The sequence below is a fragment of the Hordeum vulgare genome, chromosome 4H, assembly GCF_904849725.1.
Source record: "Hordeum vulgare subsp. vulgare chromosome 4H, MorexV3_pseudomolecules_assembly, whole genome shotgun sequence".
In the NCBI taxonomy this organism is placed as follows: Eukaryota; Viridiplantae; Streptophyta; class Magnoliopsida; order Poales; family Poaceae; genus Hordeum; species Hordeum vulgare.
The window spans coordinates 128,074,460-128,093,550 of NC_058521.1; the positions used below are offsets into that span (position 1 = coordinate 128,074,460).

At 41.2% G+C, this 19,091-nt stretch overlaps 1 protein-coding gene across 2 annotated transcripts; it reads right to left on the bottom strand.

Annotated features, from left to right (window-relative positions):
* Positions 1 to 15,698: 15,698 nt before the first annotated feature.
* On the bottom strand, positions 15,699 to 18,740 carry LOC123448116. Of its 2 annotated transcripts, XM_045124890.1 has the most exons (5): positions 18,373 to 18,740; positions 18,157 to 18,289; positions 17,921 to 17,991; positions 16,714 to 16,827; positions 15,699 to 16,485 (listed from the first exon to the last, which is right to left on the bottom strand). In XM_045124890.1, the coding sequence occupies exons 1-5, from the start codon at positions 18,703 to 18,705 to the stop codon at positions 15,811 to 15,813; spliced, it is 1,326 nt and encodes a 441-aa protein (XP_044980825.1). In that variant the 5' UTR covers positions 18,706 to 18,740; the 3' UTR covers positions 15,699 to 15,810. The 2 variants fall into 2 exon arrangements, with proteins under 2 accessions (XP_044980825.1, XP_044980826.1); XM_045124891.1 differs by lacking the exon at positions 16,714 to 16,827.
* Positions 18,741 to 19,091: the final 351 nt, after the last annotated feature.

Here is a 19,091-nt window from a genome sequence, read left to right on the forward strand (position 1 = left end):
AGTGACATGATAGTTGGTGATGATATTCCCCGGCAACGGCGCGAGAAATCCTTCCTGATACTTGTGATCTGCACTTGGTTTTCTATGAAGAGGAATGGGATATTGCAGCACAATGTGGGTAATTATTCCCTTGATTAAGAAACCAAGGTTTATCGAACCAATTGGAATATCAATCCTCAACCATCTTCAGCAGCTGCACACAAAAGAGCAAACAACTTGCATCCACTGCGGGCCAGAGGGTTGTCAATCCCTTGATCTCGTTATTTTCAAGCAAATGAGGTGTGTAAATAAATGTAGATAGTTGTGAATTGGAAAGTAAAATAAAAGACAAATAATAACAACTAGGAAATTATAAGTTTTCTGAATATATAAGTAAATAGACCGTGGGGCCATAGCGTTCTCTAGTGGCATCTTTCATGAAAGCAACATATGGTGGGTAAACAAATTACTATTGGGCAATTATTAACTCTTAAACAATTTTAAGTGAAGAAAAAGAGTGCAATTATTTCTATAAAATATATATATATGCCAACGTGCTCTAAAAGATATAAGTGAAGCACTAGAGCAATTATCATGGTGAACATGTGTCTCTCTCAAGTGGGTTTGTCCAGCAAACAATGATTGTAGAAAACTAAAACAAAAGCAAACTATAATACATGAATCTCGAAGTAAAACTCATATCATGTGATGAATAAAAATATAGTTCCAAGTGACATACCGATGGATTGAGACAAAAGAGTGGATGCCTTCCGGGGCATCCCAAAGCTTAGATGCTTAAGTATTCCTATAATTTGACTTGGGGTTCCTTGGGCATCCGTAATCTTAGGCTCTGTGCCGCTCCTTATTCCTTCATCCGTCGTGATAACACCGAAAACTTGAACACTTCAGCACACAAAACTCAGTCAAAAACTCATGATATCCAATAGTAGGATAGAAGAACCAACACACATTAGGTACTGTTATAAACTGATTCATACTTTATTATTGCATAAGGTACTATATTCTAACTTCTCCATGACTTATACCCCCCTATATAATCCATAGCATCATCGAAACAAGCAAACTATGCAAGGAATAATAATCTGTCTAAAACAGAACAATCTGTAGTGATCAACAAAGACACCATACTTCTGTAACACTAAAAATTCTAAAACATTAGGACAACCTGAGGAAATTGTACAGAAATACTATGTAAAAATTCAGATCAAAAATATGTTCCAATAAAATCAAAGAAATTCTCCACTGGACGCAAAAGTTTCTATTTTTGTACTTTATCTATTCTACTTATCATTCAAATCATCCCACAAGCTTTACTTGGCACAAATACTAATTTAAACATAAAAACAATAATTACACTAACAATAATCATGTTATCTCACACAAACAAAAAGTAAAACAATAAAAATACGATAACTATTGGGTTGCCTCCCAACAAGCGCTATTGTTTTACGCCCCTAGCTAGGCATAATGAATAGCTTCAAGTGTTGTCATCCTTCTTATCAAGCTTCTAAATAACACAACCATGCTTATTAGGAAAAATAGGAGTCTTTAAAATAGGGTCTCTTATCAAGTTTATAAAATTTGGATGCACACTAATCATTTTAAGATCCTCGTTTCTTTTGGTAGGAGTGATACTAGTGTTCTTGGGAACAAATATAACCATGAGATTTTTATTTTTAGCTTTGGAGGAAGTGAAAGAAGAACCCACTTTATTAATAACTTCCTCCATTTTATCAATTCTATTCAAACCTTGTTCTACCCGCTCATTAATAGTTGTATCTTTCTCCTTTAATGCTTTCAAAGTAATTCCTACCTTTGACCCAAATTGAGTGATATGATTATGAAGCTTTTTATCGAACTCCTCAACTTGTTCTTCGGTAGTCATTTTATTTTCAATAACATCAAGCCTTTGCATAACAAGTTCCATGGTCAAAATAGTTTCATTAGTGATAACAGGTGGTGATCCAACTAAACTTTTCATAGCTCTAAAAGCATTTGAAGTGTGACTCATTAAGAAATTATCACTGGTAATGGTATCAAGAACAAATCTATACCACCTACTAATAGCCACATAGTAATTACAAAGCAAGATGTTGGGAGGTTGCTTATGAGTTGATTTATTTTGAGCAATGCAAATTTTATGCCAAGCATCTCTTAAACTTTCTGCTCCCTTTTGTTTAAAATTAAGCACCTCACTATCGCAAGTAAAAGGAACAAAGGAAGAACTAGCCATAGTAACAAGCCAACAAGTAAACTAGCAAATATAAATATTTTTCATTTTTTCATTTTTTATATCAAGAAAAATATAACAACAAATAAAAAGTAGAACAAGTGAATGACAATTTGTGGGGTGGTACTTGATAGGAAATTGATGATACTTCCCGGCAACGGCGCAAGAAATCCTTCCTGATACTTGTGATCTGCGTTGGGTTATTCCCGAAGAGGAGGGGATGATGCAACACAGTATGGATAAGTATTTCCCTCAGTGAGAATCAAGGTTATTGAACTAATAGGAGAACCACGTAATTTCCCGTCTTGAGCGCCTACGCACAAAAGAGCACACACTTGCACCCAACGCGGGCAAGAGGGTTGTCAATCCCTTGAACTCGTTACTAGCAAATAATAAGTAGTGATAGATAGATAGATAGATGAAATATATTAAATATAAAAATTAAATGAAAATAATAAAAGGCATCAAGGTAATTTTTATTTTTGTAAATACATTTATGAATAGACCTCGGGACCATAGTTTTCGCTAGAGGCTTCTCTCTTGAAGAAAGCATACAGTGGGTAAACATATTACTATTGGGCAATTGCTAGAAAAGCTCATAATTATGCAATATTTCTTCATGGCAATGATTATTACACATATATATCACATCCATAAGCAAGTACACCGACTCGTGCCTGCATCTACTACTATTATTCCACCCATTGACCTCTATCTAGCATGCCTCTGAAGTATTAAGTAAAGTAGAGTAATGCTTGACATGTTGTAGACAAAGTAAATCCTTAGTGACATAATGTGAATCAACCCAATCATTTTATTCTTAGTGGCAGCAATACAAATACGTGTCTTGTCCCCTACTTTGTCACTGGATATAGAGCACCGTAAGATTGAACCTACTACAACACAATCCTCTCACTGAAGATAGATCAATCTAGTTGGCTAAACCAAATCAATAGATCGAAGAGAATTAGGAAGCTATCACAATCATGCATATAAGAATTCAGAAAATACTCAAATATACTTCATGAATAATCTGAACATAAACCCACAATTCATCGGATCCCAACAAACGCACCACACAAAGTGATTACATAAGATAGATCTCCACAAGAATCACGGTAATCATGGAAATGAAGAACATAGAGAGAGATAGTCATCTAGGTACTAACTACAGACCCATAGATTCGTGGTTAACTACTCACACATCACCATGGGAGCAACGAGGTTGGTGTAGAAGCCCTCCGTGATCGATCCCTCCGTCAACAAGGCATGGGAACAATGCTCCGATGGGCACACTGCGGAACAGAGACTTGCGGCACCAGAAAAAGTTTTTCGGGAAGCTCCCTAGGGTTTTAGGGATAATTGAGAATTTATAGGACAAAGAAGGGCACTGAAGGCCAAGGGAGGTGGCCCAAGCAAGGAGGGCGCGACCACCCCCTGGGCGTACCCTGTTGGCTTAGAGGTATTCGGACTTTGTTTGGCACATTATTCCTGAAAAGCAAAAACATGCAGAAAACTGCAACTCGCACTTCGCACTTTTAATAGGTTAGTGCCCAAAAATAATATAAAACAACAAATAAATGCTTAAAAGCATCCTAGAATGATAATATAATAGCATGGAACAATAAAAAATTATAGATATGTTGGAGACGTATCACTGTCATGTTTGTTGGGTATCACACACATCATGTTACGCCGAATCATTTGTGTTATTTTGGCTCACGACACATAGTTCATACGAGAACACGGTATGATGTCTCTCACACACATCTTGATATGTGCAACCATTTGTGTTACTTTGGCTCATCACAAACAGTTCACCCGAGTGACCTGTATGCAGTCCATCACACACATCTTGAACTGGGTAACCATTTGTGTTAATTGTTCTCACCGCAAACAAATCATCACAGAGACGTGTATGTACTCTATCACACACATCTTAATATGGATAACCATTTGTGTTATTCTATCTCTTCACAAACAGTTCATCTGAGTGACATGTATGTCTTATATCACACATATAATGATTTGGGTAATGTTTGTGTTATTTTGAATCATCACAGACAATTTATCTGAGCTAATCATATGTCGTATATCGCACATATATGTATTTGGTTAGACGTTTGTGTTATTTTGCCTCACCCCAAACATTTCATAGATGTGAGTTGTATGCCATGTATTGCAAACGCGCTTCTTTTCTGAATCCTTCTTGATAGGTCACCCATCGCACACAATTTGCGTTATTAGCGACGGAGCTAGAACTATGCCGTTTGTGATTCATGCATCACACACAGTTTCGTGGAAGGGTCTTAGATTTATGTGTCGCCTTTTGACCTTCCTGGAGTAGTAATATGCTACATTGTTGTTAAGCCTGTTTGAAGTTTATCCATTTTTTTAGTCTGTCCCTTTGCTATGCTACTCTTTATAATGAAGATATCACCAGATATATAGTCGTTTAATTAAATTTTGCTATTTTTGGTGGATGTTAACCCTATTGTATTTCACATGCCTTACTATGTACTTACGTAGGGCTACAATGCGCGATGTTGCTGTTTACTATCGAGGTTTGTCACATCCCACTGTCTTATAGTATTTTACATCATTTGTGCTATTGTAGTTTAGCTTCCAACATTTACTTGTTGCTTGTAGGTACATATCTCAGCGGTACCGGTCGATGCTTCGACCCCCTTCGCATATGGGGCAATGAGATATCCATGAACAAGCATCAATTGAGGAAACTAAGAAAAAAAGTTAGGCGGAGAGACTACTAATTGGGATTAAACTCTTTATTTATACTTTATCCAAGACATAAGTGAACTTCAGAATGGTAAGTAATTTGTTGCCTTCTTTTCTTTCCCACAACAAGTTAGTCTATTAGACATGAATATATGAAAGTTGTCTCTTTTTAGTGGTTTTCGAAGCAATTAACTTAAGATTACCTTGCAAACTACCTCACTAGAGTGGAGGCAACAAAGGTTATAGTGTATAATTCATGCTACCATAATAATGGTCTAGAAGTCTTCGTGAAGGCGATGAAGGATGGACGGGCTATCATCAAAAAGGGTTGAACAAAATTTGTCCGCACCTTTGGCATGGACGAGGGCACATTATAGGCATTCCGCTTCTTCAATACCATCGACGGCCAAAAGGATTTACAATTATCTCTACACCTTTACCGCCCCTATTATAGTATATTATCGTTCATCATATTTAATCTTCTGCTGAATTATGTAACCATCGAACTTGTACTGAGCTTTTAATTTATGCACTTTGAAGTTGAACCATTGTAAATAGGGTATGTATTGATGGATGTGAAACATGTGAAATCCACATTTTATACCTCAAACTTTGAAATTAATAATTTCAATAATAAATTAACTAAAAATAAACTATTAGGTAATAAATTACAGTACACACCGTTAGAACGAATAAACCGTGTGTGATGGTGTCATAGATTGCACATGATTGTTTGTAGAATAGCATATGTAACTATGAGTGTTACAACACGCGGGCGCATACTTTCTACGTGTGGGAGTGCACAATGAAACACACATTTCACGCCATATGCATGTGTGATTGGCGGCAATACCACAAACGATTCTAAACGTGCGCACGTGTGTAATGTAGTACGATAAGAAGATGGTTCACATGGGAACTGCGTGTGTGATCGGAATAACTATCGCACGCCATTATTAGATTGGCATGTTGGCGATAGTAGAGCCATCGCACATAGTTTGAAATTTATCACTATGTTTCATAATGTACCTATCACAAATAGGTTGTGGGACTAAATGTTTGCGATATCCATATTTCACACACGAGTATATACGTGTCATTGTCTTGGATGCGTGGTTAACCACAAACGTATCGTTAAGGTGTAACATGTGAGATAGGCTATGGCTTTGCACATGATCCCTTTAGGCGAATTGTTAGTATGTGCTCGCCCCATCATAGACGATGTTTCTATGTCGTGTGTGTTAGAGCATATATCTCCATATGTGGTTTTGGTAACTGATGACAATTCCTATGGGCTAATGGTTTCCTTAAGTTATATTTATAGGATTTGTCCATAGGCACTTCCTGAAGTCCATCTGTTGGGTTCAAGAAGTTTATATGATGACCAAGATGGTATTCAAGGTATTATCCAAAGAATGGTCATAGAGACACTAGGTTGATCAAGATCTCTGACAAAGAGTAAATCAAGATGATCAACACACAAAGCGTATAAGATGTACCGAGAGGGATCAAGTGATCCCATGGTACGGTAAGCATTGTCCATTATGTGTTTGTGTACTCATACAACCCATGAAGGAAGACGTCAAGTGGTGATCGTCATCAACATTGTGGTGTGCAAGTTCAAGTGGATCAACACGAATATATCACTGAAACTATCGTTAATGATCATGTGTTGATAAGGACAAGCTCATGTGCTAACAAGGACAAGATCAAGATAAGCATTCCTGAGCACTACATGCTTGATTCTTGTGGATGTTCACATGGTGGACAAATGAAGATGAATACATAAGCTAGGCTTTCCACATTGTGTATGGGCGAGCTGCTTGAAGACTTCATCATGTCTTGCTTTCAACTTGAGACAAGAAGGAACAACAACATCAAGCTCAAGTGAAAGGGCTAACTCAAAGGTATCAGTTCCTTTGACGTTAGTGGTGCGGAGTGATGATCAGCGAATAAAAGTATACACTCAAGTATGGATCATCAGTGCCCCTTTTATGATTCTTGAGTCTTTAGGGATCCCGCACTATTAAGAGGGGATCACAGGTTTTGCGATGATCTTGCTCAAACTACATCTCCACTGTTCTGCTCACACCACATCTCCACTACTCTGCTGTTATCTGAAAACATAACTAGTGCCTCGGACATCCGGCTTCCTCCGGACGTCCGAGGGCCGGACGACCGACTGCTTCGGAAATCCGGAATCCTATACCAGAGAAATCAGAGCCATATAACTCGGACTTCCGGCTCCCTCCGGACGTCCGAGGCCCGGATATCCGACCAGCTTCGGAATTCCAGAACTATGCACCACAGAAACTTGAGCCATATAACTCGGACTTCCGGCTCCCTCCGGACGTCTGAGGGCCGGTCAAGGGTCGAACGACCGACAGGCTTCGGAAATCTGGAGCCCTGGACCAGAAGAACTTTAGGTCTATAACTCGGATTTCCGGCTCCCTCCGGACGTCCGAGGGCCGGACGTCCGACCCCTTCGAAAATCCGGATCCTTGCACCAGAAGAAGTTGAGTCGAATAACTCGGATTTCCGGCCTTCTCCGGACGTCCGGTCCCTGTTAAACTCACGGTGTTTCAAGACATATCTACAGCTCTCGGACGGCTGACCCCTGTCGGACGTCCGACCCCTCGCGGATGCCCGGACTTCCGGAAACTGTCGGACGTCCGGACCCTGTGTGACTTAAAGTGTCCCCAATGGCTGTTTTTCTCTCCCCACTATAAATACCCCCCCCTCCCACTTCGTGAGAGGGCAGTCTAACACAGCCTTATCCTCATAAGAACACACTTCTACCTCACACACATTTGCTCACACCAAATCTTAGATCCCAAGAGCATTTGTGAGCCCCTTTGAGAGTTGTTCCAATCAAAAGATAGATCGTCTCCCTATCCTCCTCTCAACCCAAGCTATTTGAGATTTGAGCAAGTTTTGAGAATTCCCCGTGATCTTGTTACTCTTGGAGGTTGGAGACTCCTAGGCGGTAGGAGTTCTTCAGAGAGGAATCAATCTGTGTGATTACCCCCCGGAAAAGTTTGTGAGGGTTTGGAAGCCACCTCAAAGGCTTACCACTAGTGGTTGAGAAATGCCTTCGTGGTGTTATCTCAAAGGGAGAATAGGGTGAGCCTTCGTGGCGTTGGTGTGCCTTCGTGGTAACATCCATCTCTCTAACGGTGACTAGCTTCCCTCCAAGGAAGTGAACATCGGGATACATCTTCGTCTCAGTGACCTTGGTTATCCTTAACCCTAACTCCTTACTTGTGGTTTACTTGTGTTACGTGAGCATACATACATTGCATATTGTTTGTGCTCATTATATTGTGTTGGCTATTTCTTGTACAAGATTAATCATTCAAGCATACCTTCTATATCCACACGTTCATACTTGCAGCTTTTGATATATCGTGTGGTATAGTGTGATCTAGTATCTTGTGTTGTTCACCTACTTGTCGTGTGATATAGCTCAAGTAAGTTTGTGTAACTTACCTGTGCTTGTTAGTAACTGTATTGTGTCCATCTTGGTAGATCGTGTTGTTGATACACGTTGCAGTGCCTAGTGCATTTAGGATTTGTGCTTGACAAGTACACTCTTAGTTTATTTCCGCATTAGTTTCAAGCCAAATCCGAAGAAGTTTTTAAATAGCCTATTCACCCCCCCCCCCTCTAGGCATCATCGAGGTCTTTTCAGTGTGGTATGGACCCCCCTATCACCCACTCATGCAAGGCGATAGTTTGAAACTACGTCGCGGAAAAGGGTTAGAAATTGTTTGTGTAGGACCTTACTGTACGAGTGAGCTCTAGTGCATGTGTTGCATGACAATCCCTACTCCTTGCATTGATATCGAATGATGGGCATCTCCATAGCCCGTTGGTCAGCCTAGTTGATGCGAGACTCTTTTCCACTTTGACTCCTTTTGATCTATACAACCATACTCCAGTCCACCCATATGCTATATCCATGGTTCATGCTCATCTATTGAGTGAAGTTGAAAATGCTGAAGCGCGTTAGAAGTACGATCCAATTGCCTGACTTGACATCGATATGCTCATGATTTATACTTATGCGGTGAACACGGAGTCATGCCATGCTCATATGACAAAATGAGTAGAGAATAACATTCTTTAGGGACCGTATATTTTGAATACGAATGATTATGCTTCTTCTATTTATGAATATTATTATGTTGATATCAGTTAGTTCATCGTTTCTCAAATAGCATACCTAAAATAGATTACATGTTGGGTAGCATGTCGCATAAAAAATCTTGTTTTTATCAATTTACCTACTCAAGGACGAGCATGAATTAAGCTTGAGGATGATAATACATCTCCAATGTATCAATAAGTTTTTATTGTTCCATGCTATCATATTATCAATATTGGAAACTTTATATGCAATAATATGCTATTTTATATCATTTTTGTAACTAACCTATTAAACTAGTACCTAGTGTCGGTTCCTGTTTTTTGCGTGTTTTTAACTTTTGCATAAAATCAATACCAAACGGAATCCAAACATGATGACATTTTTTGGTGTTTTTTATGGAAGATTTTGGGCCCACCAAGCTTCGGGAGGAGACCAGATACTGCATGAGGGAGCGACAAGCTCGTAGGGTGTGCCCTGGGGGTAGAGCGTGCCCCTAGGGCTTGTGGTCCCTTCGAGAGTCCCCCTAACCTAGTTCCACTTCTATAAATCCTGAAATATTCTGAAAACCCCCAAAATATAGAAGAAGCACTTTTCCCACTCTCGCCAGTCTTTGTTCCGCCGTGATCCCATCTACACACTTTTTCGGTGTCCTCCTAGAGGGGGAATCGATCATGGAGGCCATCTACATCAACCTTGCTACCTCCATGATGATATGTGAGTAGTCCACCACAGACCTATGGGTCCACAACTAGTATCTAGATGTCTTCTTCTCTCTCTATGATCTTCAATACAATGTTCATCGTGATTCCCGCGGTGATCTATTTGATGTAATCCTCTTTCGCGGTGTGTTTGTTAGGATCTGATGAATTGTGAGTTTATGATCAGATTATTCATTGAAAGTAATTGAGTCTCCTCTAAATTCTATTATGCATGATTATCATAGCTTCATATTTCTCTTCGATCAATCTGTTTGGTTTGGCTAATTAGATTGATTTATCTTCACTTCGGGTGGTGTGTGTAGTGGGTTCAATCTTGTGGTGCTCTATATCCTAGTGATAGAAGGGGACAAGACACTTATTTGTATTGTTGCCACTAAGGATAACACGATAGGGTCTAAACATATTTCTTGTCTTACTTTGTCTACATCATGTCATCTTGCTCTAGGCACTACTCTGTTTGTCATGATATTAATACCTAGAGAGGCAAGCATAGAAGCGCTCTCGAAGTGGAGTAATAGTAGTAGATGCAGGATCGTTTCGATCTACTTATTTATGGACGTGATGCTTATATACACATAATCGTTGTCGTGAATAACATGTCATAACTATTTGCTATTTTCTCAATTGCTCAATGGTATTTTGTTTACCCACCGTGTACTATGTTCGAGAGAGAGGCCTCTAGTGAAAACTATGGCCCCTAGGTCTACTTAATCCTATTGTTAAATACTCAATTTAGATTGTTGCGGTTTATTTACTTTTATTATTTAGATCATCTATCTATCAGAATTAATCCTTACAAGTAACGAGTTCAAGGGGTTTGACAACCCTCTTGCCCGCGTTGGGTGCAAGTGTTTAGTTTTGTGTGTGTAGGTCCTAACGACGAGAGTTTGCATGGTTCTCCCATTGGTTCTATAACCTCAGTTCTCACTCAGGAAAATACTTATCTCTACTATACTCCATCACCCCTCCTCTTCGGGGAAAAACCCAACACAGTTTACAAATAGCAGGCACATGTGTGGCGCGCAAAGGAGGAGTTCGTGTTTTCCCCTTTTTTGACCTTTGGTTAAAAAAATATCCAAGCCCCTTTTGGTCCTTTCCACCCAAGCCTCTAACCCTTGCTCCCACTTAAATATAGGTGGAAAATATCCAAGCCATTTTTGGTCTTTTTCACCCAAGCCCCTTTTGACTCAACTTTTTCTCCAGGCAAGGCATGCAATGATTTGGCATTCTTTCTCTCCCTCTATGAAATAGTTACATGTTGTCAAAAGGTTGTCTAGTCTTTAGTAGGCCTAGTTCTGGAAGGTGAAGCCCTACTGGATAGTTGACACCATATGTGTGCAACCTAGAAGAGAGGTCTTAGTTTCGATCTTAGGTCGAGGGACTACCCGAGGTTTTGTCCGAGGATTTGTGTGAAGTTCTGTCTGAGGGACGGACCGAGCGAGAAAATCCTCGCGGTTGGGAGGTTGTAAACTCCTAGATGTGGGGATCTACATCAACCATCTTCACCAACTCTAGTTCTGTTGCGCTACTAGTTGTAACGATCAGATCAAAACTTGAATGCATCTTCATAGTTGTCCTGGGATGGAGCATAGGTCAGAATTTTTTTGTTTTATGCTACGTTCGCCTACGGTCCCCGCTACTATTAACTCTGTCACCATCGCCTCTTCCCCGATTGTCATTGTCGCCTCCTTCGTTATTTCACTCGGGAGTCCCTATCATGTAGATGTCGTAGGTTGAGGTCGCCGCCCACTTGCCTAAAATCAGAATGATGAAAATTAAATTACATCAACATACAAATGCACCATACTCTAGGTATAGTAGCATGCACTTGTTCCATACAACAGTACTGACAAACTATACAAAAAACTCTATTCCAAAGCTGAAACTGTGGACATCCATGAAATTGTCAATTTCTAAGCCCCCAATGCTTCCTCATGCGTTGGTAATGAGAAAAGGAACGAGCCAATACGAACGGACAAAGGGGTTTGTGAAGGGTTAGCAGTATTAATCCATGATTATGCTTAACAAGGCAATTCAGGAATTATTTTGTTTGTCATTGGCTAGAGGACTACGGGTTCAATTATTCATTTGGGAAAAAGGGGTATGCAAATTAAGAAAACGAATGCACGTGCCTCCTGTTGACGTGGCATGGCACACGCATGTTCTGTGTACTTTGTTGCCGCAAATCAAATTTGATGACCCATACGAGTCATTTCATAAGTTTTTATACGAAAACATATTGAGTCAATTACATTAGCGGTGCTAAAACTTGGTGCAAATTATCACTTTAATGCTACAAATAGTGGCATATATTGAAGTGGTGTAAAAACTTGGCTTTCACGTGCATATACGGTAGTTATCATTTTTTTAATACAAAATTATTGTTGACTAGGCTCGCTAGCATGGCGCGGGACCCGCTGTCAACCACTAAAAGAATAGGACTAAGGCGTGTATCATGTTATTTTGCAAAACAAAAACCTCTGATTTTTGTATTCTCGTTGAAAATCCCCTGATGTGCGGGCAGGAATCAAAACAAAGAGCTGCTACTGCATCATGCGAGCAGCTAACCACGACAAACAGTTGATTTTCATGTCCAAACAGGATATGTATTTTATACTAAGTACGGAGTATATACTTTGAGGCTTAAGCGGGATGCTTTCAGGCCCATTTTTTAACTGATATTTTTTGTAATATATATATGTATATTAATCTTATTTTTAAAAAATAGAAGTAAATACATTATATAAAATGAACGGACTTAAGTGAATACGGACATTATATATTCTTTGATTCTTAAGTGGACTGCAGTCCGTATATATATACTCTATTCATCATCCAGGATGCAGAATAGGTTATTCTCCACCTGAGGTAATCTTACGAGCTTTTCATAAATAAATTACATTTAAAATACAAATAGTTATATTCATATTAACCCACTATGTAAAATTTGGCATAAAAAAATTAAAAATATAGGTTGTAAGACAAGAAAATATGCATTTTATGTATCTTTTACACTATGCTTTTACGTTTGTAAATTTACGTAAAAAAAAAATTTACGATGATTATATATTTTCTTACGGTCTGTTTTTACGTATGGAACAAGAAAAAAAATTACGAAACGTCAAATTACGATGCATTGATGTTAAAATGGAGGGGGTGAAGAATAACTATTCCTCACCCACGGTGACGAATAGCACGACCCTATATATAGGACGACTGTTTGGGGCACCTAGGTGCGTGGACACCTTGCCTATCTGTCGTTGAATCGTTCGTAACAATTGATTTGGAAACCAATATAAATGTCTCAATTACTAGTTAATTTGGTAGGTTTTAATTTGTTGACCATCGCATGCATGCATGACACATTATAGAAAGGTAGGTGGTTAATTAACATTTATTACTTTCTTATGTAACATTTATTGATTCCTGAAATAAATAACTGGTATATGCATATCCACGTATGTATATTATTCAAAATATTCATGTGTATACATAATTAGGCATATATATAACAGCGTATGTAAATAATTTCATCTGTAGGTATACACATACCTATGGATGTACACTATTTTATAAGTAGGTATATACATATATACCCGCGTATGTATATTATTTGGTTAGTAGGTATACCATATCTACGTATGTACATACTTACGTTAGTAGGCATACATATATATCTGCATATGTATATAATTTTTTTACAAGGTACAACCTAAAATATTGGGTATATCTCTACAATCTGGAGCCGATGCATAATTTGTTTGGTTTAGATAATAAAAATATTTTTTTCTCGCATACCTAATGAAATAATCAATATTTGTGTATACATGTATTCATCTATGCGTAGAAGGTTCATTGGCCTACGAGTCACATTATGCGTACATGCATGTATATCTTGATCGAAAAATGCATGTAAACATGTATATCCTTTTTCTTTTATTTTTTGATTCTCATTCTCAATTAATGTGTGTTTTAATTCTGTTCAAATCAATAAATGACAATGGATTGACATGCAAACTATTAAATGCTAGATGCCCAGGCACCTAGATGCCCCAAACATTTTACCTGGACGACTGTTTGGGGCACCTAGGTGCCTGCCCCAAACATTTTACCTGGACGACTGTTTGGGGCACCTAGGTGCCTGGGAACCTTGTCTATCTTTACAGTGGTGTCTTATAAATAACAAACATATAAGTGAAACAAATTAAGAAAAATCACATAATTGAAAATGTATCCTTATTATAAAATTATACTCTCTCTATTCCAAAATAAGTGACTCGAAAATGACTCTAATTTACACTAACTTTAGTACAAAGTTGAGTCATTTTTGAGTCACTTATTTTAGGACGGAGGGAGTAGACTATAAAAATATTTATGTAGTAATTGTCTATTTGGACAAAAGAAATTCCAAGTAATTTGATATTTTTTGTATATTTAAAAAATGATTTTTTTAAGTTTAAAACTTTCACAATTTTAACAAAATATTGTTGTAATATATGTATAAGTGTTCCTGCTTTAAGATTTTGTTTGTTTTAAAAGTCTTCATGTTTTTTAACGGACGTGCTGAGAGTGCATCCCATTTTTGCACTGCTATTTTTTTAGAAGCCCGCTTAACACTCAATAGATATATGGCTGACACATCGACTAAGGACATGAATTGCTACACCTCTTGTGTTTGATACCTAGTGACGGGGAACGTTTTCTTTATGGTGAACGTTTTCCACCAGTGCGCCGGTCGAAACGTTCGGTCGGTCGTGTGGCTTGTGTTGGATCGACGCGCGTGCCCATCGCCTCCTCCTTTCCTTTCCCCCTTCCTCCATCTCCTTCCTCCTCCTCCTTCTTCCCTCTTCTTTCCCCCTTCCCTCCTGCAACCTCGGACGTTGTCGGCGAGCGCTACGGCTTCTTCACCGGCAGCCGCTGCGCTTGACGGCCGGGATCTCGCGTGCCCACCGCCTCCTCCTTTCCTCTCTCCCTTCCTCCATCTCCTTCCTCCTCCTCCTCCTTCTACTCCCCTCCTCTCCCTTTTTCCTCCCTGCAACCTCAGGCGTTGTTGGTGAGCGCTGCGACTTCTTCACCGGCAGCCGCTACGCCTGACGGCGGTGATCGAAGGTGAACCACGCGAGATGCTGCAGCAGGGCGTCGGTTGAAACTTTTTTAGTATTATGGTTGAAGCTTTTTCTGTCAACGTTTGCAACTTTTTTCCTCGTGAAGTATTTTGGTTGAAGCTTTTTTTTAACAGTTGAAGCTTTTCTATACACGGTTGAAACTTTTTGAGGAATGACCACGCGAGATGCTGCAGTCGGAGCGGCGTTTGAAACTTTTTTCATACACGGTTGAAGCTTTTTCTGTCAACGTTTGCAACTTTCCCTCGTTGAAGTTTTTGGTTGAAGCTGTTTTTCTTAACGGTTGAAGCTTTTTCTACACACGGTTGAAACTTTTTATCCAGCGTTTGCAACACAGGGTTAAGATGCGACGAGGTGAAGACCGACGGGTTGCATCCATGGTGCTTTCGACGGGCGGCCGAGGCGGCGACCGACGGTGAGGGCGACCAGCGGTGAGGAGGCGAGGCGGTCGGCGCGTGCTGGGGCATCGGCGCAGGCGAGGACGGTCGGCGCGTGCTGGGCGTCGGCGCGGGCGAGGCTCGTGCTGGGACGGCGGCTCGCGCGAGGATGGCGGGCGGGCGGGGGCTCCGCGCGACCATATCTGACGGCCAGGGGGCCCTGATCTGACGGCTGCTGCGCGACCGGCGCGAGCCCTCGGGCCGGCGCGCCGGCGCCTAGCACTGCCCTTTCTTTATTGGTGGCCTCGTGGGTCAATGCCATGTCGGACCCATGGCCAACTACCCGCATCAGTGGCTATTCCATGAGAAAAGAAATACTCCCTCCGTCCGGAAAAGATTGTCCGACATGCAGTGTACTGACGTTTTTGTAAAAAAGCCCTCAGAATTCAAAAACTGTCTCAAATCGATCTATGCCTCATCTTCTTCCTCGCTGATACGCGCGTCGCCGGACAGACGCGAGGCAGCAGATTTCGCCGCCGCCTACCAGCATGAGCGCACCTGCGCCTCTGATGCCGCCGCTGCTCGTGACCTGCGCCTCTAATTCCGTCGCCGCCACCCACCTGCACCTGCGATTCCGCGCATCGCCACGGTTGCCCAGGACATGCACATGCGGGATTATGCACCTATGTCGCTCAGGACGTGCGCCGTCCAGGAACTGCTCCGCCGCCGTTGAGGAACCGCGCCAGCGCCTTCCTCTCCCGCCATGACCACCACCGCTCGTTCCCCAGCTGTCACCCCCTCTGCGCATTCCCCTCCTGCAAAGATCCCATCCGCTCGTCGTCGGAGCCTCCCGCCGTGATCTGGTTGAGGTCGTCCTCCTTGAGCTCTGCGCGCTCTTGGGTGACGATCTCCTGGACCAGGAGTGCGTGCTGCTGCTCGCGTCCCAGGATACTTTCTCACGCCCTGGACGCCGGTGCGGGATTTGGGCAAGTCCCGTGCCGCCGATCCTCTCTCTGGCAGCTTCCGTTGGCAGCTTACGTAGACAGGGCCACGCGGGCCCAGCGGCAAGACGACCTGGCGCCTGATCGAGCACCGTCCCTCGCCGCCGCTGCCTTTTGCCACCCCACCCCTCGCCGCTGCTGATGCGCGCCTGTGTCGCAAGAAGTAAAATTTAGTGCTGCTGCCTATAAAAGTTTGGTGTAAAAATTCAGTGCTGAGCCGAAGATTTGTCTAAATGAACCTATTTGTCGCCTGAATGTTGCATCCATGTCAATGTAGCACTGCTATTTACTGAAATGAAAATGATGGAGACAGTAGCATTGTTCACATTTTGCCTCTGAACAAGAAGATGAATGTAGGATTCTTTCAAGATGCTCACCTGAATGTACATCACCCCAATCACAGCAGGAACATCAATTAGAACAACTTGCCATGTAACCATTAGCATCGTAGATGGGATGTCGAAGTCCAAGATGCACAAATCTGACAAAGCCTGCATAAAATGCATGATTAATGGTGCAAATCTGCAGTAACATGGTGCAAATCTGCAGTAACTCTGATTTTTTACAGTAAGAATAAGAATGAAAATTCAGTGAGTAAATAAGATTACAGAATAAGAATAAGAATAAGAATAAGAATAAGGGCTTGAGGATGTTCCAATTAGTGTTCAAGTGAAGAAACGTGAAGATAATGATGATTTTTGACTAAAGATCAGTAACATTAGAATAAACATGAATTATAGTCCAGTTTTTGTTGATTACATAATCCATTGCACATGAAACTAGCACTCTACTAGGCAGGCTCAACCCAATGCACTCGATAGTGGGCACTACTTGTCCCTGAAGAAAATAATTTCAGATCACAGCAATAATATTTTAATTAGAGATGGTTGTAGCTATATTTCAGATCATAGCAAAATAATTGGAGATGAGTACTGTAGCTAGCACTCCTTGGTGATAGTAGGAATGCATTACTGAACTAAAGATCAATATAATGACGGTTGACCATTTGTTGAACTGGTAGCAATACAGTACTGTAGTTAGCAATCATCACTCACTCTAAAGTGAATGAGCATTTGTTCAGTTAGCTATTCTATGCAAGAAGCAACAACTTACTGATTTTCATATTTAAGATGTGAGCATTGAAGTGATATTCAGTCTAGTTCTTGTGTAACTCTGACATTCAGTTAAAATATACACTGACATTCAATGAGTTTAGTTCTTATGTAACAAGTGAAATTCAGTGACATGATAAACAAGTGATCTTGCTAAAGAAGCTACAGAACATACACTATATTCAAAACTTGCTGCCTTTTAAGCATGTTTTTTTCTTAGAAAACTGATTAGGACCCCCAAGAACCAAGTTAATCTGATGACATATTGACATACATAGTGTCAATGCTCCAAAAAAATCAGTGATCTTGTACTTAATTTTACAATGAACTTGCTACTCAAAAGATAGACTAAATTGGAATGTTCCCAAGCTTCAAGATAGACTAAATTTGACAGCATCACTGAAGCTACAAGATAGACAAAAGAAGCATTTTGGAGTAGAACATGGGAGGCAAGGAGAGGGGGGAGCTGCACCTTGGCAAGAAGAGGGGGGAACTGCACCTTGGAATGTTCCCATAGCTTCAGATAGAAACCAACCTTCTGAACTGAAACCAATCAAGTTTTCTATGGTTCACCATTGTTGTTTCCCTCTAACTTTCTCAACTGAAACTGAAGACCCATGTTTTCAGTTTTAAATTCTGAAACAGCAGCTTGATACAGCAGGAACATTCAGATTTGACCAAAACTGAGATGGAGCAGGGGTGGAGTACCTTCAGGCTCGAGCAGGGGTGGAGGGGCATCCTCAATGGCTTCGGGGGCACAGACCGTATCAGGGGTGGAGCGGCGTCCTCCGTAGCATCGGCGTCCTGATGCACGAGCGAGCCGCAGAGCCGCGTAGTGGATCTGAAAGGGAGAGAGGTTGGTTGAGGAAGAGAGGATGGGGGTGAGGAAGAGATGATTGAATTTGAAAGAGTGGTGGGACTTACCGGAGCCTCGCCGGAGCCGGAGGATGCACAGGGCAGCGCCGCCGCCGGAGCCGGCAAATTGCGAGCTTGAAGAAAAGGGGACTCCTTCCATCTTGAGCTCCTCGTGTGGAAGAAGAGAAGAGGCGAGACGAGCGGGAGAAGGAGGCCGGCGGTCGGCAAGGCGATGGAGACGGCGGCGAGACAGAGCGATGGAGCAAGCGGCCGGTGCCCTCGTCGGTGTGCGTGGCGAGGCGACGGAGAAGCGGCTCGCGCGTGGCAGGCGACCAAGCGGTGGGTTGCGGTGTTTGTCGGAGGAAAGGGGAGGGGGTTTTCGTAAAATTTCACCAGGGACATCTATTTCCGGACGAAGGGAGTAACAGTTTATTTTATTTTTTGGAAAATACCATGCCACACGTCCTAATCCATGTCGTTCAGTGGCTGACAACGGGACCGGCACCATGCTGATGAGCCTAGTTTTTACATCATTTCGAGGTATGTCGTAGCACCAAACTGATCATTGATGTCAAGTTTTAACATCATCATTGTAATTGACTCAAACATATCCATAGTGCAAGTTTACATATTGTACACGTAATTAAGTACTCCCTCTGTTCCAAAATAAGTGTCTTAACCTTAGTATAATTAAGTACTCCCTCTGTTTCAAAATAAGTGTCTTAAGCTTAGTATAACTTTGTCTAGTACAAAGTTGAGACATTTATTTTGGGACAGAGAGAGTCTCA

Bases quoted from the DNA above. Each gene is read 5' to 3' on its own strand.
- LOC123448116 (XM_045124890.1), bottom strand. From the start codon at position 18,705: ATGTCCCTGGTGAAATTTTACGAAAACCCCCTCCCCTTTCCTCCGACA. The intron at 17,992-18,156 runs GTACTCCACCCC...GATTGGTTTCAG, and splicing joins ACCCCTGCTCGAGCCTGAAG to TTCAGAAGGTTGGTTTCTAT. The intron at 16,486-16,713 runs GTGAGCATCTTG...CTTGCGACACAG, and splicing joins TTGGGGTGATGTACATTCAG to GCGCGCATCAGCAGCGGCGA.